Source organism: Ixodes scapularis, unplaced genomic scaffold (genome assembly GCF_016920785.2).
Source record: "Ixodes scapularis isolate PalLabHiFi unplaced genomic scaffold, ASM1692078v2 PGA_scaffold9__187_contigs__length_104089568, whole genome shotgun sequence".
NCBI lineage: Eukaryota > Metazoa > Arthropoda > Arachnida > Ixodida > Ixodidae > Ixodes > Ixodes scapularis.
Genome location: NW_024609884.1, coordinates 91,777,038 through 91,802,733, shown reverse-complemented (window position 1 = coordinate 91,802,733; position 25,696 = coordinate 91,777,038). Strand labels below are relative to the sequence as shown.

At 48.8% G+C, this 25,696-nt stretch overlaps 1 protein-coding gene and 1 long non-coding RNA gene across 3 annotated transcripts in view; one reads left to right on the top strand and one right to left on the bottom strand.

The window, feature by feature from the left end:
* The window catches only part of LOC8041128 (solute carrier family 15 member 1), a 340,827-nt gene extending 327,061 nt beyond the window's left edge, over window positions 1–13,766 (top strand). For both annotated transcript variants that reach the window (XM_040218270.3, XM_029975228.3), the window contains 4 exons: window positions 4,590–4,704; window positions 6,303–6,434; window positions 7,576–7,683; window positions 12,920–13,766. In XM_040218270.3, coding sequence (XP_040074204.1) covers window positions 4,590–4,704; window positions 6,303–6,434; window positions 7,576–7,683; window positions 12,920–13,105 — 541 coding nt within the window. In that variant the 3' untranslated portion in view covers window positions 13,106–13,766. The remainder of the gene's footprint in view (window positions 1–4,589; window positions 4,705–6,302; window positions 6,435–7,575; window positions 7,684–12,919) is intronic.
* LOC115316509 lies at window positions 13–1,013 on the bottom strand. The gene is made up of 3 exons (XR_005717039.3): window positions 1,002–1,013; window positions 708–878; window positions 13–54 (listed from the first exon to the last, which is right to left on the bottom strand). It is a non-coding gene; the product is annotated as an uncharacterized LOC115316509 (long non-coding RNA).
* Window positions 13,767–25,696: the final 11,930 nt, after the last annotated feature.

Here is a 25,696-nt window from a genome sequence, read left to right as displayed (position 1 = left end):
CCCCAGAAAGACTTTCGGTCCTGGGCATCCTCTCTCAACTGTCGGAACGTCTTCCTGGAAACAAAGTGCCCAAAGCTCTAATAAAATAGCTGCTACCCATCTTTACGCTCTCACTCTATAGCTGCGCTCAGCGTCAAATGTGGGCTTAAATTTAATTATTTTGATTCGAAGTCAGTTAAAGAGCATTGCTTTTTGGGTAGTCAAATGGCCGAGTTATGGGCGGTATTATCATTGAGCGAAAAGCAAAATGTCAGTATGATAGCTTTGAACCCACAGTCTTAAAAAGTATCTACGCGACTATACTTCCCTGCCGAGCACTGGGTAAGTCTATTACCGTGGTCCATGAAAGACATCCACGAATGACAATGCCGCAGGTATGCCTAGACATAAAAATGATGTCTCTCATGGGGAGACTGAGCATGACTGGACAGGTAAATCGTCGTGCTCAGCATCCCAATGCACACTTCATTTTCACGCTAAGCATATTTGCGATCTTTTGATTCATTGAATTCATTTCGTACATCACGCTGGTTTGTCCACCGAGCACTCTGCGGGAATGTAGTCGCGCAGCTATTTTTAAAACGCAACGAGGATTGTATTAAATTTCATGTCAATGCAAGCCCCCATAAAAAATGCTTGTTCCTAATACCGTGTTTCTAACATGGCCATTACATGAAGCGTTTATCTTATTAGTAGATTTGACTGACCGTGCTCAAAGCATCATCGCGGGATGATCTTGACCGCAGAAAGGCTTGAACGTCCATCAGTGTTGCTTGGCGTATCCCGTGATCCTTGCCGAAGCCCTCCAGTATGCTGGTGCACACGCCTTTCATGCTTGTAAAACTCATGGCGAAGTGCAGCTCGCATTCTGCCAGCAGCTATCCAAGAGAGTAGACAAAGTTCATTGTTACGGTAAACATAGTCAACAATGCTCTAAAAAGAGCAGCCTGTATGATTTGGTCGGCGTGCGTACTAGAATGAAATACAAAATGCTCACTTACGCATTCAGCATTAAAGAAGTAGACTGGAAGTTTGTCCAAGACGGTGCCTTTCCTCTCTTCAAATGTCACTTTGAGGAGCTTGACTACATATGGCACATTTACTGAGGCTGGGCACTTGACAGCAGAGTCGATGGGCTGAAAGAGGGAGGGGGGTGTGAGGCATTGAATGCTGGAATGCACATAAGAGAGCCACAAGACAAATTTACCTCCAGTTCCTTGAGAGCATCTGGGGTGGACTGCTGCGCTAGAGTGTCTACATCATACTGATCCGCTCCATTGTTTGCCTGCGCCTTGTCTTTTTTTTTCTCGTGCGTACCTCATCTTTCGCCTCGCTGTTAACCGGCACATGAATACACTCTGCCAGAAGTCAAAACAGATGTTTTAGGAACCCTCCCTGATACCATTCGAAGCACGGGGCAGTGGTAATTAAACAGTTGAAAATGTATTTACCCAGAGACGTGTCTGTCGCGTTGAGAGCTTGGTCCCAGCTTTCGGTCGGTCCCAAAGCATGTCCGGGTATTTTTGTGCCCAAGTTGACCCAAGCAATGAATATTGCCCTCTTCTAAGTGCCGTATTGGCCTCCTTAACGAGATTGTTTTCACTGTACGAAAAGAAGTGCAGCAAAACTAGAACACTTTTCTTTAACAGCTTTGCAATATCAAACTTGTAACCAATAAATACGGCGCATGAATCCGGTGATCGATACATACAGAAATACAGCAAATGAATTATTTCTTCATCACCCACCCCCCTTCCCATTTGCTCAAGAATTATTTACCCTTTTTCCTTTTCCTACGCTCGAAGAAACGAAGAACATAGCAGCTTGATTTCGGTTCTGTGTACAGTGCTGGGCCGCCATGACGTTTCTAAAAGTCATGGCCCTGCTATAGACGCTTTGCAGCACCTGTGCGTGGGCGCCGCCATAACCGACCTTTAGCTTTCGTTTCCTCTTATTTTGATCACTTTGCCCCATCCTTACCATAGCAGGTCAGCTTATTGTCATTTTTGGTCGAACTGTGTCTTTCTCCCCTGCGTTGTCCTTTGTGGAGGTTCGTGAAAGCCCGCTTGAGTGGCTTGGCGTCTCGGTAAGACAAGAGAAGGTCGGCAATGGCGGCTGTAATCGGGCGCGTGTGTAAAGCGTCTATATATTGCAACGCAGCGCACTCCGACGCGCGCGCGCCATCGCTACGTCACGCTAGCAAGCCGCCGGTAGACGACGAAGCACGCTGGCTGCACCGAGGCGCCGGACTATAGACTGCTTGGCTTTCGCCAGCGTGTCGTGACGATGCCGACGGAGCGCGCTGAGTCGGCTCTTGGCGCTGCGTAGGCACGACAGATCAAGAAGCTTGAGCTCTAACCAAAACCAGCCAAAAGAATAGCGAAACAGATGAGGCGAAAGCGTCGTCACTGAGCTCGAAAAAGCCACTCGTGCTCCTAATGGAAATACGTACATTGGGAGCGCACTCGGGTTCCGGTCGCCGAAGGTGCTCCTGTCCGCTCAGTGAATCGTGCGCCGGCCGAACGCGCGCGCTCCGGGACAGAGTCTGAGCGCAGCAACGTGAGACGCGGTCAAGACCAGCCCTCTTTCCACAAACTGACTCACCTAAAGTCCCGCGCTGTGCTGGTGGATGGCCACAAATCAAGCACCAACCGGCCGGACAGTCCGCATATCCAAATGCGTCCTCACGGGTCACAAAAGCCCCACACGAGCAGTCCAGGGACGCGCAGGAGCCGCGAGTGGTGCCGCCGAGGTCGGTGTTCGTTAGGCCTGGCCTGACTGACATTGTACAGGCTGCCTTGTCAGAGGAGTGTCTGTATGGATATACCGAGGTCAGAATAACAAAAGCGAATCCAAGGATTATGCCGCTTCGTACTCACCTTTCTTGAAAAAGTTATGCCCGCCGCAGCGGTCCCCGGTCTCCAAAAATTATAGCAAACAAACGTCCCCTTCTCGGAGAGTTTCGCTTCCCGGCACCCGTGTTATTTTCTTTATTTTATTTTTTGCTTCCATGGCTGCTCTTTGTTCGTAGACGACTTTTCGCGAAAAGCTAGATTTAGCGGCATTACATTTTGCAGGTCTTCGTGGTCCGCATGAGGAACAATGCGAAAGCATGGGTAACGATTCGCGAGTGAAGCGCTTCGTTACCCATGAAGCTCTCGTTTTTCACGTGTTACTCATGAGGCAGCTATCTATGCCAGTGCTTCGGAAATAAATCACAAAAAGAGGTTTGATTTTGTTACTCATTACCATGAGTAACAGTGTGCGCATCAGTAACAACATGAGTAACCTGATTTAGAGTGTAGGCACGACATATAGTGACAGTTAACAGGAAATTACGAGTGCTTCCCGATTTCCTTTCGCGGCTGAAAGGCTGACATGAAACCTACTAGTGCTACGGTGTGTGCGCACGTGGGTACCAACTGATGTAAAACTTAGTATCGCTAATTTTCATGAGTAAATTAAAAAAAAAAGCACTAATATTCACTAATATTCTGCACATGCTCACCGTCGTGCGATGTATAAATCTGTTGTATAAAATTGGTCGGGGGAAAAACGATTGTTAATTTAACAAACATACTGAAAGAAGAAAGTAATATGGTTAGCTCAATAAAACGCCTTACAGTCATGGTGAGTAAAGTAAAAAAAAATATATCCAGTTCATTTTGAATACTTTAATCTACCTAGAAGGTCCCTACTTACATAATTATTTCTACATCCTTTAATACTCTTGTCAAGGGTGTTCTAGCTCGCCGCCCAATGGCGGAAACTGAAGAAAAGTATGTGGCAATATAACAATGAGCTTCACCTCACTTTAACATTGATCACAACAAAAAATACAAGGTGTCACAAAAAAAAAATAGGTTTTTTTTTGTTTTTTTTTTTTTTTATCGCAAAAATAAACTAGGCATCGTCGAACGCTCATTCTTCGCCCAAAGGTAGCGCCAGAGGTCACAACCACTGCAGGTGCCGAAGTTTCAGCCCGATCCGATACCTTATTCAAAAGTTATGCGATTTTCTTAAAATTACTATAGGAATGTGGGGCCCATTTTTGCCCGTTTTCGATTTCTCGTGCTGATAAAGCCCCACGTATTCGAAAACTCCGCCGGCCGCCATTCCCCAATGAAATTTTCAGAGAATCACTTATAACGTTTGATTAAGTTATCGGATCTGGTTGAAACTTTGGCATCTGGTTGTGACCTCTAGCGCTATCTTTGGGCAGAGAATGAGCATTCGGCGATGCCTAATTAATTTTTGCGGTAGAAAAGAAACCCTGTAAATATTTTTCGGTGAGACCCTGTATATAAGCGCGAGCTCCCTTGTTTTTGATCGTACCTTAGCAGCACGAATGTTCGTGCAGTGGGAGCCCCAGTTAAAGCTGCCCGTGTCCGCTTATAGAAATTGTGGTAGTCAATGTTATAAGATGGACTGGTTATATTTATTGCCATTTCTGCTTTAGCAAAACAACAAGGACGCGCGGATGTTGCCAATTCCACATTCCTACAGCTTGTGGTTTCCCTTTTTACTGTCTTTGTGCGCCGAATCAATGCGAGTTTTGCTGAGAACGTTTCGTTGTTTTTTTACTTCAGGTACGCTGTCAAACTGTTGACCGTGGATGACATCGTAGTAGCTACTTGCAATACTGCGGTGAGAAATGGAGGCGTCTACATGATGACATTCGTGCAAGACCAGAATAACAAATCGGTACGTGTTAAAGGGGTTGTGCAACAATTTTCAGACTTTGGCCAATTAACTGCGGAAATTAATCTGCGTCACCTATGGAACGAAAAGCAGAAAATCGTATTTTGCTTGCGAGCGCTAGGTCTTATTGAAAAAAAAAAAGAAAAAAAAAAGAAATACAAATCGAAGGTCAAGGTGCCTCTCAACTCTCCACGTCGACATTCGAGTGACGTACTCTGGGGGTTCACGTGGTTTCCCCCTGGGTCCTCTCTTGAGACACCAGCCGCTTCCTCCGCGATTGTCGACTTTTAGATTATCATCGTCGAAGGTCGCGGCGAGCGATCGACATAAAGGACGGTGCGCCACGGAGCTGACTGCGAGTGTAGCAGCGGAGGGGGACAGGGTTTGTTGACTTCCGGGTACCCCAGAGGCGGTGTCATTTTAGTTCCCGTAACGCCGACAGGTGGCTGCAGATCGGCAAATAATTCGTTTTTTGCTTTGCGATGACGCAGCAGAATAGCAGTTTTTTCGGGGAAAGGTGACGCTTTTTTGGTCACTTGGGCTTGCATAAACAATATACAAAAAGAAAACTGCCAATTATTTCAACATTAAAATCATTGCACTGCCCCTTTAAGGGGGTCAGCGAGTTCTACTTTCCACCTCGTGTTTTTATGTAAAAATGGTAATTGACAGCTGAAGCGCTTCACGGAGTGGCTGATTATCATGGAATTTGTGGCTTTACGAATAGTTCCTCATTGGTCATACCAAGAGATGGTTCGATCTAGTAGGCTTGTTAATAAGATAATTGGGGTTACTGGCCATGCCAATTATTGTGCAGGACATTAGGACAGTATTCTGATGCTCTCTTGCGTCCCTTTATGCAAATTTTGAGATGCTTCAGTGCTCAGTGCTCATTTATGACAAATTATGAGATGTCCGATGAAGAATGTTTCCATTCCCACCGTTTGAGCTGGTAGAAAAATAGGTAAGGCAGAGGCCTGCGTCTGTATTGTAGAAGAAGATGATATCTAAAAATAAAAATAAAGAACTATAAGTCCACTGCGATGATTAAGCTAAACATGCTGATCCTCTACTCCTGATGTCGAAATTGACACAGTGAAGGGTGACATGGAAGGCGGGTGGGACTTCCTTGTTGAACGCTTAACTGGTGCCCAATCTGAAAAGTTGTATGGCACGTCAGTAAATGCGCACATGCGAGGACATTTCTGTACAAAATTTACACGCGTGCCAATAGTGGTTTCAATGAAACAGCACTGTGTCATTGACATCACTTACAGTGCATTACCGGCTCTCTTCACAGCTTACAAACCAGGAATGACACTGCTCTGTTTGATTTGAAGCAGTATTCGCACATTCATGCACAGAATTCTTCGTTTACACGCAAAAAATAACCTTACAAAGTCAGACGTGCTCCCGGGCCCTTAACCGGGTGCGAGTCGACGTAGCTAACTCGTGAGATTAACTGGAATTGTCATTGGGGTTATTGAAGGGAGTTCTTCGATGTTTTGTAAACAAACAGCGTTTCGAAGCGGGCAAATATTTTTAATTTGACACTCACTTCGTCTTCCCCCCCCCCCCCCCCTTTGTTTTTGTTCCTTTAGGTGCAGTGCATGACTCACATGACCATCGAACCAAACAGCCTGCACATGTTTTACCAGATACCGCAGTACGTTTTGATCACAGCAGGCGAAGTTATGTTTTCTGTGACGGGCTTGGAGTTTTCCTACTCTCAGGTGAGTTAAACTTCGATAAAACTTCGCAGCTCTTTTTTTTTTTTTTTTTTGCGTCTTTTAGTCTTGTATTCTGTGGGTAATCTTCATAACCACAACATATTTCTAAACGTTCAGTCTACCTAAATGTGCCGAAATTAACGTTCGCAGCTGTTGTTAATTTACTGGCAAATTGGCGATTTTGAACCGCAGAATATGAAAACCACAAGGCGCGGTAGAGCGAGCTAGAAAGAAAGGTGGCCCTTTTTTATTCAGCGTATTAAAGTTGAAAAACTGCGATCAATGCAGGTAGTATATTGAAATGGTCCTCTGTGGGGCACCAATCTATAGGGGCCAATGTGTTTTTCAGACACTGGGAGCTGAAATATGTATCCAAAATTCAACCTTAAGCCGCACTAGGAAATAGTTCCACACCATTCTTTGAATACACAAAGCAGTCGAGGTTATATATGATACAGAAGTCGCAAATATGTACGAAATCAAATTTGCGATTTACGTTAGGGGAGGAGGGGGGGGGGGTTCTTTTTCGATTTCCCAGTCCCCCGTCTCTAGATGAACGTGACACAGCAACGCACAGCTCTCGACAGAAAGAGTGTAATCTCTGCTTGAGGGGTTTCGCGAAGGGGTCATCATGGAGGAAGCCTTAGTGAGGCTGCGCAACCACTGCTGCAGCCACCGATCGCTCCAGCGGTCGTTCACGGATGGGGGGACATCGCCGTCGAGTGTCCGGTCTGGCGTCAAGTCTGGACCGAGTCCACTCTTCAGTTAACTAAAGTTTCAGTTAATTGGTAATATTGTAAATATACGTTAGACTTTTGACGCCAGCCTCGTTATTTAATACACACCTTTCATATCGCACGTACTACCGCGGACGATATAATCTGAAGCAGCCCTCAGTGCTTCAACGTTTTTGACAGTTTTTAAAGCTCTGGTTCACTTGACTTGGAACGCGAAGGTTAGGTCCAAATCCTGGGAATCTTTGACAATTTAACCGATACTAGAGCTTACGGGAACTGTAGGCGCAGCAAGCGCGTCGAGATCGTGGGTTTCATTTCATTTGTAGGGGGTGTACGTCTCTGTTGTACAAAGTTAATTTCCCGGCGTCCATGCTAAACCAGTTTATCTTGCGTATTTCTATTTTCAGGCACCCACGTCAATGAAGTCCGTGGTTCAAGCTGCCTGGTTGATAACAGTCGCAGTTGGAAACCTGATTGTTGTTATCGTTGCCAAAGCCAGATTCTTCAATAATGCGGTATGTATACGCATTATGCAGGATTCTGTGTTTTCGGAGTTTATTTTTTGCTGGGGATTCGTCGGTTACCGAAGTTTAGTTCTGTTAGATTCCCAATTCTTTGAAATTCAAAGTTTATTTTTCTACGTAAAATTTTAAAAGCTTCAAATACAAAATAAATAAGGTTTGGGTACCATCGCCCGTTGTCCCGAAGGAACCTCGACGTGCTGAAAGGCGAACCCATTTTGTTAGTAGTTCTAGATTTCAAGGGAAACTGAAGTGAAATTTCCTCGGGGCCACTGACCTTGTGCTCTTATAAAGTTTAGTTGTAAAACTCCGTCTTTTTTGCTGATTATTTTGTCGCTGTGACCTCGAAATTCAGAGTTTTTCGGATAAATCAGAATTGACGGAAAATCTACCGGAGAGGGTTTTTCGGGTTTTTTTCGGATTTATTCGAAAATACGGCACCCTAATTGTAGGTTAAGTCCGAGCATGTGTGTCATATTTATTGATATATACAAGACTGGTGCCACGGTGCGGAGCATAGCTGAAGCATTTTGCATTGAACAGGACCAGACTGTTATAGTCATCTTGTGTAGAAGCCAAATCTGATTTTTAAGGAATGCCAGCTTACCAGAGCACAGGGCTAGACAAAACGTTCTGTGTCACACTGGGCGCTAACCTTTTGTTACACGAGACCTGAAAATTAAAAACCTAGGTCATCTTAATCCCAGCAAGTCTAGTCAATCCGCCGGCGAGCGAAGAGCACTCTGATAATGAGAGGATCGAAAATAAATATAACGTAGATTGTATCCATTACTGGCGCTGACGAATGTCGTTTCGGAATAATTTCCGCAGCGTCGAGCGCACAAACGCTTCGCAGAGGCATATTCTGGTGGAGATGAACGAAAACCATGGCGGTGGGTTGCCGTCGTTGCCGCTTATAACTGCGGGACGCACGATTGAACCTGAGCTCCGAGTAACTCCCTAGGGTCGAATGACGTACAAACATATAGAGAGCAAGGCTGGAAGCGGGTAGGTTCTTGTTAATTTCGAGGAGTCAAACGTTCACTCCGGAGCTTAGACCGGGAAGGCGCAGACCTGGCCAGGACGCTGCGGGCGGATTCGAAGAGGCCCGAGCGGGTCTCACTATGCGACAGAACGTGGACGCTGTCGTCGTTGGTGGTGCTGGCAACCAGCTTCCAAGGCAGAGCGCCGCGCCCCCTTTGCGGGTCACACGCTCCTAGCACCAACAGCCAAAAGCCTCTGAAAATCACTGGCGCATCTACTTCCCCGCAGAGCATGCGTGAAGCTCGGCGACTGACTTCGTTGAAAACATGTTTGCACGTAAAAATGAATTTGCCATGTGACGTTCAGCACTACGTAAGCACGTGAAACGTCATGCTCCGTGTCCCACCGCAGAATTCAATTTTAGGTCGAAACATGTTATCCGTGGAAATAAAGTGAGTGTGCAGGCGGGCTGGTGAATGTTAACCATATTGAAATAACCCGAGTCTGGGGTAGAAGAGAAACATCAAAACGTACAGGAGACAGAAAATAAACAGGAAGACGTCTAATTTCTGTCCCTTCCACGTTTTCATGTCTCTCCTCTTCACTAGTCTCGGGATAATTCAACGCTCTTAATATTTTCGACCTCATTCGCCCACCTCTCTTCGTGAATTGCGCTAATTGACTTTGCGGGTACCTTCGGACGCCCGTTTTTTTATACTCGTGGAATTGGTCTAGCGAACGACGGTCCCCAGAAATCATTTCTTCCAGCAAATTCCATCAGGGCTGTTCGGGCCTGTTTGCTCGAAGGATGATAATTGTCTGAAATTTAGTAGGATCCTGGGAGGGACATATTTTGAGGTCCCATGACTGCCGGCGACAGAGGGAAAATTACCTATACAGGCACGGTTATAAGGTCAACTAATGGCGAATTCGCGTGGTCAATCGCCGGCGAGACCGAGCCGGCGGAACCGGCAACCAGAAACGCGTCGGCGGCACATCACGTGACCCTCAGCGCCCGAACACGAAAGGCCAGACGGTGGCAGTTTACTTCACCTCTTGCCCGCGCGACACCGCTAGCGACAGGCTGCCGCCGCCGTCACCCACGTCCCAACGACTTGGATTGACTCGAGTAGTGGCTGCTGAAGTGACTTGAGATCAGTTTCATTCTTTGGTTCATTTTTTTTTTGTCACTGACCTTCTTTCCCATTTCGGAAGTGACGACACCGTACACAGTCTGGCGCTTACTCGCCCGGCCGTTTGGAGCTCGGGTGGAAAAAGCGGCGGAAAGTTGCCGGTGCTTGCCGGAGAACCAACACCTGAACGGTGCGCGTTGGCCGAAAACTGACCACGCGAAGACTGTTGCCGGTTTATAATGCAATTAAATGCAAAGGTCCAAGCGAGCTGGACAAGAATGATGAAAATAATCCCTGGATAATGGGAACAAGAGGGACAAAGGACAAACACAAATCTCCAAATTCTTGTCCAGCTCGCTTGCACCTTTGCATTTAATTGCATTATAAACGTAACCTTAAATTGCAAGCTTCACCCTTGTTGGTGTTAGACTGGTGGCAGCTGATAAAACCCGTTTGCTCTACTGACGCCTAACCCCTGGTTAGCTCAGTTGGTAGAGCGCTCCACCTGTAAAGGAGAGGTCCCGGGTTCGATACGGATTTTTTTCGGTCGCGCACCAGTCACCTTAGCTGTATTTGGAGATTTGTGTTTGTCCTTTGTCCCTCCTGCTCGCTATCTCCAGGTATTATTTTCAGCACTATTGCCAGTTTTCCGGCAAAATAAGTTGCCGACGATTGACCGCACGAATTCCCCATAAGTTGTGAAATCTCTGCTCCAGAGCATACTTGGGTAAACTGCTTCTGAAATGTAGGTTAATCACAAGTTCAACTGCTTAGCTCTAAAGGTAGTTAATTGAAATTAGAATCACTAGTAGGGAAATAATATTATTACAGGTAATAATTGCTTTCGGAATGTAATGCTGCAATTTCTTTGCAATTACATTCCCTTGAGAGCTACCCGGCCGACTTTCAGTGTCAGTGCGATAATGTTTTTAGAACTAAAATATCTGTGTTCATTCCTTGTTGAGAATTCATCGATCATTTTTCGAGGACGGTTGAGGATTAATGACCGTTGAGGATTCTTTGATCAATTTTTGAGCGCACGAATGCATGGATTCATGAGAGGTTTTACACCAAATTGCCTCCGGGCATAATCAAAATGTGGACTATTGCCAGTGGCACTGTCGGCATAACGGACATTTCGTGCGCTGCATAGTGAACTTTGTGTTACGATGTTACAATAATTGGCTTACAGACTTCATATCACCTGCCATTATGGCGCCTTTGTAACTGAGCGCGTACCTCCTGTAACATACTGGACCACCAATTATTTTTTTTCTCTGTAAGAACAAGTGAGAATGACCACCAGTATAAGGCAATGACGTCACATGCAAGCCATGTATTGGGTGAGCAGGACAACAATGGAGATTTCGGAGAAATTAAATGGGATTCCACTAGACTCAAGCAGCAGCAATTTCCGCAGTTCCTCTATGAGTTTGCCAACTATGATTCAAGAAGCAGTAGTGTTTCTATGATTCTGTTCCGCTAGACTAGTTTATGTAGGTACTCACATGAGTCGGCTTGACTTCAAGCCAAGTCCCAAGTGGTTCCTTGTGATTCCACCAGGCCGTGAATTAAGTATAGCAAGAGCATCCTTATTATTTTTCTGAATCCAACTTAAGTAGCAGGATAGAGTTTCTCTCCTATTCTGTTAGGAATGCGAATCATGTGTAACAGGAGCATCCTTATGTCCTCTAGAATACAACTTAAGTAGCAGCATAGTGTTTCTCTAATATTCCATCACAATGCAAATCAAGTATAGCAGGAACATCCGTATGATTCCTCTAGAATAGCAGGATAGCTTATCTCCTATTCCCTCAGATTACGACTCAAGTATTAACTGTTTTCTTAGGATACGGCTATCAAATGAAGTTTCTTGCGCTTCCGTCTCATTCTGCTGGAGGCTGGTTCAGGTAGTAAATAATCGACTTTGGTTGTTGCTGAACTTTGGCCTACACCCTACCAATTTCGAAACATGAAACAGAGTTATCCCTGGCAATACTGGCCAAGTTTTAATATTATAAGCAGAAGTGTTCTGGTGATTTTTGTTACTTTTTGAGTGCTAAAGCAAATATTGCCTGTAAGCTACGCATTAAATAGGGCAGTATATTGGGACCAGAAGATATATACATATTTATTAGTTGTTTGGTGTTGTCTGCAGTGCTCATTGGAAGTAAACTCGCTATATTTTATTCCGCAAAGCTGCATTGATTATTGGTACTTATTATTCATTATGGCTATTTTAAGGTCTTATAGAAGTCATGACCTCGGAGGTTTGTTTGATTTAGTTCTTCCGCTTAGTGCACACGTTTTCAAATTCATGAACGATTTGTTTCAAGCGCTAAGCATTGGTTATCTATTGACGCGAAATTTAAGTTCTTGCCTGTGCATGATTAGTCGATTTCGCGCTCTTGTTTCATAACTCTGTCGTGTGGAACTCTGTTGGAATTATTCAATCATCAATCTTAGAAAAAGTTCAGCGTCGTCTCGTGTGCAGCCGTAGATCGTTTGGGAAGCGAGTTTATTTTGACTATGAACAGCTTCTTAACTTGCTTGATCTCGTACCTTTGCACAAAAAAAATACGTTTTTTTTTTGTGTGTGTGTTTTTGGCGTTTTGCTTCTTAATGATATTTCATTTTTGTGTTCCATAAAAGCATATCAGACCTTTTTTTTTTTAACCTTCATAATGTTATGTAGATTTTCGAATGACACGTTTACAGCCTCTTTATAACCGTAAAATGAGACTTAGAATTATTTTGTTCCTTGTTACATTTAACGGTGGCTTTCTGGCATCTAAATTATATATTATCGATCTATCCTGCTTTAGAATTTTGTAAATATTTTAAAGTGTTATCCTATTTATTTTAGTTTTGTTTAATGTGCTCACTACTAAGGCAAAGATCTGTGTATGTTCACAATAAATGAAGCAATGATCTACAATAAATTAGGTAGGCGTTTAGTCTAAGAAATACGGTCCACTGACCACACGCAATAATACCCAAACCCCTGCACGGCCCCCGTAACCTCAGTTTCTCTCATTGCCCGATTTTGTTTCCCCGCCTTTCAATTGCTGTTGTTACTAACCAGCCCATCCAAATGTATTTCTCTCTCACAGTCGGCGGAATCCTTCATGTACTGCGGGCTCATGGGACTGGACATGTTGATCTTCGCTATCGTGGCCTACTTTTACAAGTACATCACTCCAGGATCTCGGAATCCCGCAGTAGAGGATGAGAAGCACTCTTCTCGGGAACCCCCCGCCTACCAAAACAACGTTTTCGAAGGAGACACCAAGATGTAAAGAACTGCGTCATATCTCGTGACCCACACTCGACAAAAATTCCCTCGCATCTCTCCACTTCTCCGGGGCACGCTGATAAAGAAACCGACGCCGCAGTTTACTGATGGAGCCCAGCTAGTGATGAGGCTTGAAAAAACACATTACCCGTCCACTTAAAAAGCAAAAATTGTGCGGAAATATTCAGCATATGAAACGGCATGGTCGGTGTCCCTACGCACATACGCTGTATTTCCAGGTGAAACTTGGAAATCTCTTTGGCATCGTCATTGGCTTAGCTCCTTTCATAGCCCTTAATGCTTGACTTTCGCGTTGTCTGCGAGGAAGTAGAAGACACGCGGGCATTTTCTAGAGTGCACCTTTGACCGGTGCCTCCGTGGTGCCTTCACAGAACTGAGTTAAGCCAGAATTTTGCACGCGATGTGTGTTATTTAGTGAGCGACACGGCTAGGGTCATCGCCTTCATATTTCGAGGAGCGGGCTTCGGGTGATCTGGTATCATCTGGAATTCGTCGTCACGCGCGAATCTTCACCTCATCGAAGGAAGCGAAGAGACTTCATATTAAGCTTGTCTCTGATGTCGTGGGAGACGTGTTTTATATGTACATATGCAGCAGTGATTAAAGGCATGGTCCTTTACTTTTTATAGAATGAAGAATGCTTATGTTTGTTTCATCCAAACTGTTTTTATTTTATTTTTTTTGTTTGACTTGCCCTGAATGAGGACATCGTATATAGGCGTTTTCTATTTCCCGACGTGTTCAGTCACGTGGATTTGTTATCTGGTATGCGGGACGAAAAAATAATAAAACATTTCAACCTGGAATATGCGAGAAAATGTAGGTGAGGCAAAACAAGAATGCGTGACAGTCACGAATTTTTCGTAACCCCCTTCCAGCGGCATGGAGAGGTCGAAGCGATGTTTTACCTCATACCAGAAGTGACGACGTTCAACATGGCTGCGCCCTTCTGGAAAAGGTGTATAGAGAGTACGTGCAATTTGCTTGTCATAAAACTGTGAGAAACTCTTGAGCGATATGATTTGAGCTGCAAAAATGCTGAAATCCACCAGTATCTGATTTTCGAAGATGCATACCATTAATCTTTGGTTTGGTGGTGGTGGCTTCACACGGTATTTGCAGCTCGTCTAGAGGGGGAAGAGATATTACTGAGAGATAGGCGGACTCTACAGAATTAGGTGCCTCCTTTTAAAGGGGGAGCGGACAAATATACTTCTTCCTGAATCGAAGCGAACCTGAGGGCGTAATACCGCGCAATAGATCTTGGGAACCTTTTGGTCACCAAGTTTGCGTTGTTATTGGCCCACTTCACGACATCAAATCTAGAACAAGTACAGTACTTGCATTTTCAAATATGCGACTTTCCTTAAATTTATAATACAGTGGGAATTGGCTACCGATATGGATGGAATGCTGGGACGTTTATTCGGATTTCTGAAGTGCCGGAGTTTCTGCGCGCATGTAAAAACCGGACTACAATGACACATGTAAACAGTATACTTGGCCTGTCATCGGCTCCCGGCCTCTTAAATTATCCGCGAGCCAGGAGGGTCATGCTACACTCTGGAGCGGTAGCCAGGCCGCTAGACATGTATGGCACGCGGCAGGCCTTACTCCTAATCCTTGCTAAGCCTAGGTAGACTTATGACCGCTGAATTTCCGTGTTTCAACGGGGGTCTCGCGAAGATGAATGGGTGCGATGCAAAGCGAGCGTTGACTTTATTTTCATGCAGTTCTGAGATGCACTACATCCTCAATGGGACGATTGAAACCGAAACCATGCCACTCCTACTTGGCCAACCAAGTCCTGTAATGCAACGCGCGCAGAGTTGAGTGCAGGGATCTTTCGGAATAGTTTATTGTAATGCGGCAAGGTAGCATTGGGGGAAGAAGGGGGGGCACTTGTTTTGTTCAGAAACAACTTTCACGCAAAGTAAGCGTAGTGACAGACATCAGAAGGACCGTCGAAAAATAGGGTATTTCGATTCTTCTATATGCATATCACTTAAATGAGTACAGGACAACTGAAGTTATGAGACAGGCACGTTAATGTTCGCCATGATATTTAAACGAGAATATTTTTATTGGTGTACCTGTGTGAAGGCACCTTAATCATAAGCGAAAGCAAAACCGTTTAGCAGCGACTTTTTTTTTAGTAATCGGAACCGGATCGGGAACCGACTTTTTCATTTGACGTGAACCGTAGCCGTAACCTGAGCCGTCAAAAACAGTTACCGGAAGTCGATATATTGAATTGGTTCGATGAATTTTTTTAATGGACCGTTTTACAAGGATTAAGTCAGCGAGGCACATTTTTTTCCCCTTGATAATGGGGTATGTTGTGCGAAACATTAGGAAAATAAATGCTTCTTATTAATTGGGGTTGTGTGGAAATGTATACAGCGTGTAGTTGGTCAGCCATTTTCAAAGTTGCGACGAGTCACTCGCCGTAGATGAGCAATTTAGCCAGTGCAGTACAACCGCTAGCCTGGAGTCTTTAACGTGCACCACGCAGTAGTGATACCGGACGCCGGTGCGATGCTCATCCAGATCGAAACCGGCAGGGGTGGGGATTGAAACGCTTCATTGAAACGTTGAGGAGAACATCTGGCTTTTCCTCCACGTGCCCGGTGCTGAAGCCCAGATTCCCCGCCAGCGTGAACACTTGTTGACTCCTCCAACATCTCCGATACACGACCGGACGCCGGTACGATGCTCATCCAGATCGAAACCGGCAGGGGTGGGGATTAAAACGCTTCATTGAAAAGTTGAGGAGAACATCTGGCTTTTCCTCTACGTGCCCGGTGCTGAAGCCCAGATTCCTCGTCAGCGTGAACACTTGTTGACTCCTCCAACGTCTCCGATGCACGACTGGACGCCGGTACGATGCTCACCCAGATCGAAACCGGCAGGGGCGGGGATTAAAACGCTTCATTGAAAAGTTGAGGAGAACATCTGGCTTTTCCTCCACGTGCCCGGTGCTGAAGCCCAGATTCCCCGCCAGCGTGAACACTTGTTGACTCCTCCAACGTCTCCGATACACGACCGGACGCCGGTACGATGCTCATCCAGATCGAAACCGGCAGGGGTGGGGATTAAAACGCTTCATTGAAAAGTTGAGGAGAACATCTGGCTTTTCCTCTACGTGCCCGGTGCTGAAGCCCAGATTCCCCGCCAGCGTGAACACTTGTTGACTCCTCCAACATCTCCGATGCACGACCGGACGCCGGTACGATGCTCATCCAGATAGAAACCGGCAGGGGTGGGGATTAAAACGCTTCATTGAAAAGTTGAGGAGAACATCTGGCTTTTCCTCTACGTGCCCGGTGCTGAAGCCCAGATTCCTCGTCAGCGTGAACACTTGTTGACTCCTCCAACGTCTCCGATGCACGACTGGACGCCGGTACGATGCTCACCCAGATCGAAACCGGCAGGGGCGGGGATTAAAACGCTTCATTGAAAAGTTGAGGAGAACATCTGGCTTTTCCTCCACGTGCCCGGTGCTGAAGCCCAGATTCCCCGCCAGCGTGAACACTTGTTGACTCCTCCAACGTCTCCGATACACGACCGGACGCCGGTACGATGCTCATCCAGATCGAAACCGGCAGGGGTGGCGATTAAAACGCTTCATTGAAAAGTTGAGGAGAACATCTGGCTTTTCCTCTACGTGCCCGGTGCTGAAGCCCAGATTCCCCGCCAGCGTGAACACTTGTTGACTCCTCCAACATCTCCGATGCACGACCGGACGCCGGTACGATGCTCATCCAGATAGAAACCGGCAGGGGTGGGGATTAAAACGCTTCATTGAAAAGTTGAGGAGAACATCTGGCTTTTCCTCTACGTGCCCGGTGCTGAAGCCCAGATTCCTCGTCAGCGTGAACACTTGTTGACTCCTCCAACGTCTCCGATGCACGACTGGACGCCGGTACGATGCTCACCCAGATCGAAACCGGCAGGGGCGGGGATTAAAACGCTTCATTGAAAAGTTGAGGAGAACATCTGGCTTTTCCTCCACGTGCCCGGTGCTGAAGCCCAGATTCCCCGCCAGCGTGAACACTTGTTGACTCCTCCAACGTCTCCGATACACGACCGGACGCCGGTACGATGCTCATCCAGATCGAAACCGGCAGGGGTGGGGATTAAAACGCTTCATTGAAAAGTTGAGGAGAACATCTGGCTTTTCCTCTACGTGCCCGGTGCTGAAGCCCAGATTCCCCGCCAGCGTGAACACTTGTTGACTCCTCCAACATCTCCGATGCACGACCGGACGCCGGTACGATGCTCATCCAGATAGAAACCGGCAGGGGTGGGGATTAAAACGCTTCATTGAAAAGTTGAGAACATCTGGCTTTTCCTCTACGTGCCCGGTGCTGAAGCCCAGATTCCTCGTCAGCGTGAACACTTGTTGACTCCTCCAACGTCTCCGATGCACGACCGGACGCCGGTACGATGCTCATCCAGATCGAAACCGGCAGGGGTGGGGATTAAAACGCTTCATTGAAAAGTTGAGAACATCTGGCTTTTCAACCACGTGCCCGGTGCTGAAGCCCAGATTCCCCGCCAGCGTGAACACTTGTTGACTCCTCCAACGTCTCCGATACACGACCGGACTCCGGTACGATGCTCATCCAGATCGAAACCGGCAGGGGTGGGGATTAAAACGCTTCATTGAAAAGTTGAGGAGAACATCTGGCTTTTCCTCCACGTGCCCGGTGCTGAAGCCCAGATTCCTCGTCAGCGTGAACACTTGTTGACTCCTCCAACGTCTCCGATACACGACCGGACGCCGGTACGATGCTCATCCAGATCGAAACCGGCAGGGGTGGGGATTAAAACGCTTCATTGAAAAGTTGAGAACATCTGGCTTTTCAACCACGTGCCCGGTGCTGAAGCCCAGATTCCTCGTCAGCGTGAACACTTGTTGACTCCTCCAACGTCTCCGATACACGACCGGACGCCGGTACGATGCTCATCCAGATCGAAACCGGCAGGGGTGGGGATTAAAACGCTTCATTGAAAAGTTGAGAACATCTGGCTTTTCAACCACGTGCCCGGTGCTGAAGCCCAGATTCCCCGCCAGCGTGAACACTTGTTGACTCCTCCAACGTCTCCGATACACGACCGGACGCCGGTACGATGCTCATCCAGATCGAAACCGGCAGGGGTGGGGATTAAAACGCTTCATTGAAAAGTTGAGAACATCTGGCTTTTCATCTACGTGCCCGGTGCTGAAGCCCAGATTCCCCGCCAGCGTGAACACTTGTTGACTCCTCCAACATCTCCGATACACGACCGGACGCCGGTACGATGCTCATCCAGATCGAAACCGGCAGGGGCGGGGATTAAAACGCTTCATTGAAAAGTTGATGAGAACATCTGGCTTTTCCTCTACGTGCCCGGTGCTGAAGCCCAGATTCCCCGCCAGCGTGAACACTTGTTCACTCCTCCAACATCTCCGATACACGACCGGACGCCGGTACGATGCTCATCCAGATCGAAACCGGCAGGGGTGGGGATTAAAACGCTTCATTGAAAAGTTGAGGAGAACATCTGGCTTTTCCTCCACGTGCCCGGCGCTGAAGCCCAGATTCCCCGCCAGCGTGAACACTTGTTGACTCCTCCAACATCTCCGATACACGACCGGACGCCGGTACGATGCTCATCCAGATCGAAACCGGCAGGGGTGGGGATTAAAACGCTTCATTGAAAAGTTGAGGAGAACATCTGGCTTTTCCTCCACGTGCCCGGCGCTGAAGCCCAGATTCCCCGCCAGCGTGAACACTTGTTGACTCCTCCAACATCTCCGATACACGACCGGACGCCGGTACGATGCTCATCCAGATCGAAATCGGCAGGGGCGGGGATTAAAACGCTTCATTGAAAAGTTGAGGAGAACATCTGGCATTTCCTCTACGTGCCCGGTGCTGAAGCCCAGATTTCCCGCCAGCGTGAACACTTGTTGACTCCTCCAACATCTCCGATACACGACCGGACGCCGGTACGATGCTCATCCAGATCGAAACCGGCAGGGGTGGGGATTAAAACGCTTCATTGAAAAGTTGAGGAGAACATCTGGCTTTTCCTCTACGTGCCCGGTGCTGAAGCCCAGATTCCCCGCCAGCGTGAACACTTGTTGACTCCTCCAACATCTCCGATACACGACCGGACGCCGGTACGATGCTCATCCAGATCGAAACCGGCAGGGGCGGGGATTAAAACGCTTCATTGAAAAGTTGAGGAGAACATCTGGCTTTTCCTCTACGTGCCCGGTGCTGAAGCCCAGATTCCTCGTCAGCGTGAACACTTGTTGACTCCTCCAACGTCTGCGATGCACGACCGGACGCCGGTACGATGCTCATCCAGATCGAAACCGGCAGGGGCGGGGATTAAAACGCTTCATTGAAAAGTTGAGGAGAACATCTGGCTTTTCCTCCACGTGCCCGGTGCTGAAGCCCAGATTCCCCGCCAGCGTGAACACTTGTTGACTCCTCCAACGTCTCCGATACACGACCGGACGCCGGTACGATGCTTATCCAGATCGAAACCGGCAGGGGTGGGGATTAAAACGCTTCATTGAAAAGTTGAGGAGAACATCTGGCTTTTCCTCCACGTGCCCGGCGCTGAAGCCCAGATTCCCCGCCAGCGTGAACACTTGTTGACTCCTCCAACATCTCCGATACACGACCGGACGCCGGTACGATGCTCATCCAGATCGAAACCGGCAGGGGTGGGGATCAAAACGCTTCATTGAAAAGTTGAGGAGAACATCTGGCTTTTCCTCTACGTGCCCGGTGCTGAAGCCCAGATTCCTCGTCAGCGTGAACACTTGTTGACTCCTCCAACGTCTCCGATGCACGACCGGACGCCGGTACGATGCTCATCCAGATAGAAACCGGCAGGGGTGGGGATCAAAACGCTTCATTGAAAAGTTGAGAACATCTGGCTTTTCCTCCACGTGCCCGGTGCTGAAGCCCAGATTCCCCGCCAGCGTGAACACTTGTTGACTCCTCCAACATCTCCGATACACGACCGGACGCCGGTACGATGCTCATCCAAATCGAAACCGGCAGGGGTGGGGATTAAAACGCTTCATTGAAAAGTTGAGAACATCTGGCTTTTCCTCCACGTGCCCGGTGCTGAAGCCCAGATTCCCCGCCAGCGTGAACACTTGTTGACTCCTCCAACATCTCCGATACACAACCGGACGCCGGTACGATGCTCATCCAGATCGAAACCGGCAGGGGTGGGGATTAAAACGCTTCATTGAAAAGTTGAGGAGAACATCTGGCTTTTCCTCTACGTGCCCGGTGCTGAAGCCCAGATTCCCCGCCAGCGTGAACACTTGTTGACTCCTCCAACATCTCCGATACACGACCGGACGCCGGTACGATGCTCATCCAGATCGAAACCGGCAGGGGTGGGGATTAAAACGCTTCATTGAAAAGTTGAGGAGAACATCTGGCTTTTCCTCTACGTGCCCGGTGCTGAAGCCCAGATTCCCCGCCAGCGTGAACACTTGTTGACTCCTCCAACATCTCCGATACACGACCGGACGCCGGTACGATGCTCATCCAGATCGAAGCCGGCAGGGGCGGGGATTAAAACGCTTCATTGAAAAGTTGAGGAGAACATCTGGCTTTTCCTCTACGTGCCCGGTGCTGAAGCCCAGATTCCTCGTCAGCGTGAACACTTGTTGACTCCTCCAACGTCTGCGATGCACGACCGGACGCCGGTACGATGCTCATCCAGATCGAAACCGGCAGGGGCGGGGATTAAAACGCTTCATTGAAAAGTTGAGGAGAACGTCTGGCTTTTCTTCTACGTGCCCGGTGCTGAAGCCCAGATTCCCCGCCAGCGTGAACACTTGTTGACTCCTCCAACGTCTCCGATACACGACCGGACGCCGGTACGATGCTCATCCAGATCGAAACCGGCAGGGGTGGGGATTAAAACGCTTCATTGAAAAGTTGAGGAGAACATCTGGCTTTTCCTCTACGTGCCCGGTGCTGAAGCCCAGATTCCTCGTCAGCGTGAACACTTGTTGACTCCTCCAACGTCTCCGATACACGACCGGACGCCGGTACGATGCTCATCCAGATCGAAACCGGCAGGGGTAGGGATTAAAACGCTTCATTGAAAAGTTGCGAACATCTGGCTTTTCCTCCACCTGCCCGGTGCTGAAGCCCAGATTCCCCGCCAGCGTGAACACTTGTTGACTCCTCCAACGTCTGCGATACACGACCGGACGCCGGTACGATGCTCATCCAGATCGAAACCGGCAGGGGTGGGGATTAAAACGCTTCATTGAAAAGTTGAGGAGAACATCTGGCTTTTCCTCTACGTGCCCGGTGCTGAAGCCCAGATTCCCCGCCAGCGTGAACACTTGTTGACTCCTCCAACATCTCCGATACACGACCGGACGCCGGTACGATGCTCATCCAGATCGAAACCGGCAGGGGCGGGGATTAAAACGGTTCATTGAAAAGTTGAGGAGAACATCTGGCTTTTCCTCTACGTGCCCGGTGCTGAAGCCCAGATTCCTCGTCAGCGTGAACACTTGTTGACTCCTCCAACATCTCCGATACACGACCGGACGCCGGTACGATGCTCATCCAGATCGAAACCGGCAGGGGTGGGGATTAAAACGCTTCATTGAAAAGTTGAGGAGAACATCTGGCTTTTCCTCTACGTGCCCGGTGCTGAAGCCCAGATTCCTCGTCAGCGTGAACACTTGTTGACTCCTCCAACGTCTCCGATGCACGACCGGACGCCGGTACGATGCTCATCCAGATAGAAACCGGCAGGGGTGGGGATCAAAACGCTTCATTGAAAAGTTGAGAACATCTGGCTTTTCCTCCATGTGCCCGGTGCTGAAGCCCAGATTCCCCGCCAGCGTGAACACTTGTTGACTCCTCCAACATCTCCGATACACGACCGGACGCCGGTACGATGCTCATCCAGATCGAAACCGGCAGGGGTGGGGATTAAAACGCTTCATTGAAAAGTTGAGGAGAACATCTGGCTTTTCCTCTACGTGCCCGGTGCTGAAGCCCAGATTCCCCGCCAGCGTGAACACTTGTTGACTCCTCCAACATCTCCGATGCACGACCGGACGCCGGTACGATGCTCATCCAGATAGAAACCGGCAGGGGTGGGGATTAAAACGCTTCATTGAAAAGTTGAGAACATCTGGCTTTTCCTCTACGTGCCCGGTGCTGAAGCCCAGATTCCTCGTCAGCGTGAACACTTGTTGACTCCTCCAACGTCTCCGATGCACGACCGGACGCCGGTACGATGCTCATCCAGATCGAAACCGGCAGGGGTGGGGATTAAAACGCTTCATTGAAAAGTTGAGAACATCTGGCTTTTCAACCACGTGCCCGGTGCTGAAGCCCAGATTCCCCGCCAGCGTGAACACTTGTTGACTCCTCCAACGTCTCCGATACACGACCGGACTCCGGTACGATGCTCATCCAGATCGAAACCGGCAGGGGTGGGGATTAAAACGCTTCATTGAAAAGTTGAGGAGAACATCTGGCTTTTCCTCCACGTGCCCGGTGCTGAAGCCCAGATTCCTCGTCAGCGTGAACACTTGTTGACTCCTCCAACGTCTCCGATACACGACCGGACGCCGGTACGATGCTCATCCAGATCGAAACCGGCAGGGGTGGGGATTAAAACGCTTCATTGAAAAGTTGAGAACATCTGGCTTTTCAACCACGTGCCCGGTGCTGAAGCCCAGATTCCTCGTCAGCGTGAACACTTGTTGACTCCTCCAACGTCTCCGATACACGACCGGACGCCGGTACGATGCTCATCCAGATCGAAACCGGCAGGGGTGGGGATTAAAACGCTTCATTGAAAAGTTGAGAACATCTGGCTTTTCAACCACGTGCCCGGTGCTGAAGCCCAGATTCCCCGCCAGCGTGAACACTTGTTGACTCCTCCAACGTCTCCGATACACGACCGGACGCCGGTACGATGCTCATCCAGATCGAAACCGGCAGGGGTGGGGATTAAAACGCTTCATTGAAAAGTTGAGAACATCTGGCTTTTCATCTACGTGCCCGGTGCTGAAGCCCAGATTCCCCGCCAGCGTGAACACTTGTTGACTCCTCCAACATCTCCGATACACGACCGGACGCCGGTACGATGCTCATCCAGATCGAAACCGGCAGGGGCGGGGATTAAAACGCTTCATTGAAAAGTTGATGAGAACATCTGGCTTTTCCTCTACGTGCCCGGTGCTGAAGCCCAGATTCCCCGCCAGCGTGAACACTTGTTCACTCCTCCAACATCTCCGATACACGACCGGACGCCGGTACGATGCTCATCCAGATCGAAACCGGCAGGGGTGGGGATTAAAACGCTTCATTGAAAAGTTGAGGAGAACATCTGGCTTTTCCTCCACGTGCCCGGCGCTGAAGCCCAGATTCCCCGCCAGCGTGAACACTTGTTGACTCCTCCAACATCTCCGATACACGACCGGACGCCGGTACGATGCTCATCCAGATCGAAACCGGCAGGGGTGGGGATTAAAACGCTTCATTGAAAAGTTGAGGAGAACATCTGGCTTTTCCTCCACGTGCCCGGCGCTGAAGCCCAGATTCCCCGCCAGCGTGAACACTTGTTGACTCCTCCAACATCTCCGATACACGACCGGACGCCGGTACGATGCTCATCCAGATCGAAATCGGCAGGGGCGGGGATTAAAACGCTTCATTGAAAAGTTGAGGAGAACATCTGGCTTTTCCTCTACGTGCCCGGTGCTGAAGCCCAGATTTCCCGCCAGCGTGAACACTTGTTGACTCCTCCAACATCTCCGATACACGACCGGACGCCGGTACGATGCTCATCCAGATCGAAACCGGCAGGGGTGGGGATTAAAACGCTTCATTGAAAAGTTGAGGAGAACATCTGGCTTTTCCTCTACGTGCCCGGTGCTGAAGCCCAGATTCCCCGCCAGCGTGAACACTTGTTGACTCCTCCAACATCTCCGATACACGACCGGACGCCGGTACGATGCTCATCCAGATCGAAACCGGCAGGGGCGGGGATTAAAACGCTTCATTGAAAAGTTGAGGAGAACATCTGGCTTTTCCTCTACGTGCCCGGTGCTGAAGCCCAGATTCCTCGTCAGCGTGAACACTTGTTGACTCCTCCAACGTCTGCGATGCACGACCGGACGCCGGTACGATGCTCATCCAGATCGAAACCGGCAGGGGCGGGGATTAAAACGCTTCATTGAAAAGTTGAGAACATCTGGCTTTTCCTCCACGTGCCCGGTGCTGAAGCCCAGATTCCCCGCCAGCGTGAACACTTGTTGACTCCTCCAACGTCTCCGATACACGACCGGACGCCGGTTCGATGCTTATCCAGATCGAAACCGGCAGGGGTGGGGATTAAAACGCTTCATTGAAAAGTTGAGGAGAACATCTGGCTTTTCCTCCACGTGCCCGGCGCTGAAGCCCAGATTCTCCGCCAGCGTGAACACTTGTTGACTCCTCCAACATCTCCGATACACGACCGGACGCCGGTACGATGCTCATCCAGATCGAAACCGGCAGGGGTGGGGATTAAAACGCTTCATTGAAAAGTTGAGGAGAACATCTGGCTTTTCCTCTACGTGCCCGGTGCTGAAGCCCAGATTCCTCGTCAGCGTGAACACTTGTTGACTCCTCCAACGTCTCCGATGCACGACCGGACGCCGGTACGATGCTCATCCAGATAGAAACCGGCAGGGGTGGGGATCAAAACGCTTCATTGAAAAGTTGAGAACATCTGGCTTTTCCTCCACGTGCCCGGTGCTGAAGCCCAGATTCCCCGCCAGCGTGAACACTTGTTGACTCCTCCAACATCTCCGATACACGACCGGACGCCGGTACGATGCTCATCCAAATCGAAACCGGCAGGGGTAGGGATTAAAACGCTTCATTGAAAAGTTGAGAACATCTGGCTTTTCCTCCACGTGCCCGGTGCTGAAGCCCAGATTCCCCGCCAGCGTGAACACTTGTTGACTCCTCCAACATCTCCGATACACAACCGGACGCCGGTACGATGCTCATCCAGATCGAAACCGGCAGGGGTGGGGATTAAAACGCTTCATTGAAAAGTTGAGGAGAACATCTGGCTTTTCCTCTACGTGCCCGGTGCTGAAGCCCAGATTCCCCGCCAGCGTGAACACTTGTTGACTCCTCCAACATCTCCGATACACGACCGGACGCCGGTACGATGCTCATCCAGATCGAAACCGGCAGGGGTGGGGATTAAAACGCTTCATTGAAAAGTTGAGGAGAACATCTGGCTTTTCCTCTACGTGCCCGGTGCTGAAGCCCAGATTCCCCGCCAGCGTGAACACTTGTTGACTCCTCCAACATCTCCGATACACGACCGGACGCCGGTACGATGCTCATCCAGATCGAAGCCGGCAGGGGCGGGGATTAAAACGCTTCATTGAAAAGTTGAGGAGAACATCTGGCTTTTCCTCTACGTGCCCGGTGCTGAAGCCCAGATTCCTCGTCAGCGTGAACACTTGTTGACTCCTCCAACGTCTGCGATGCACGACCGGACGCCG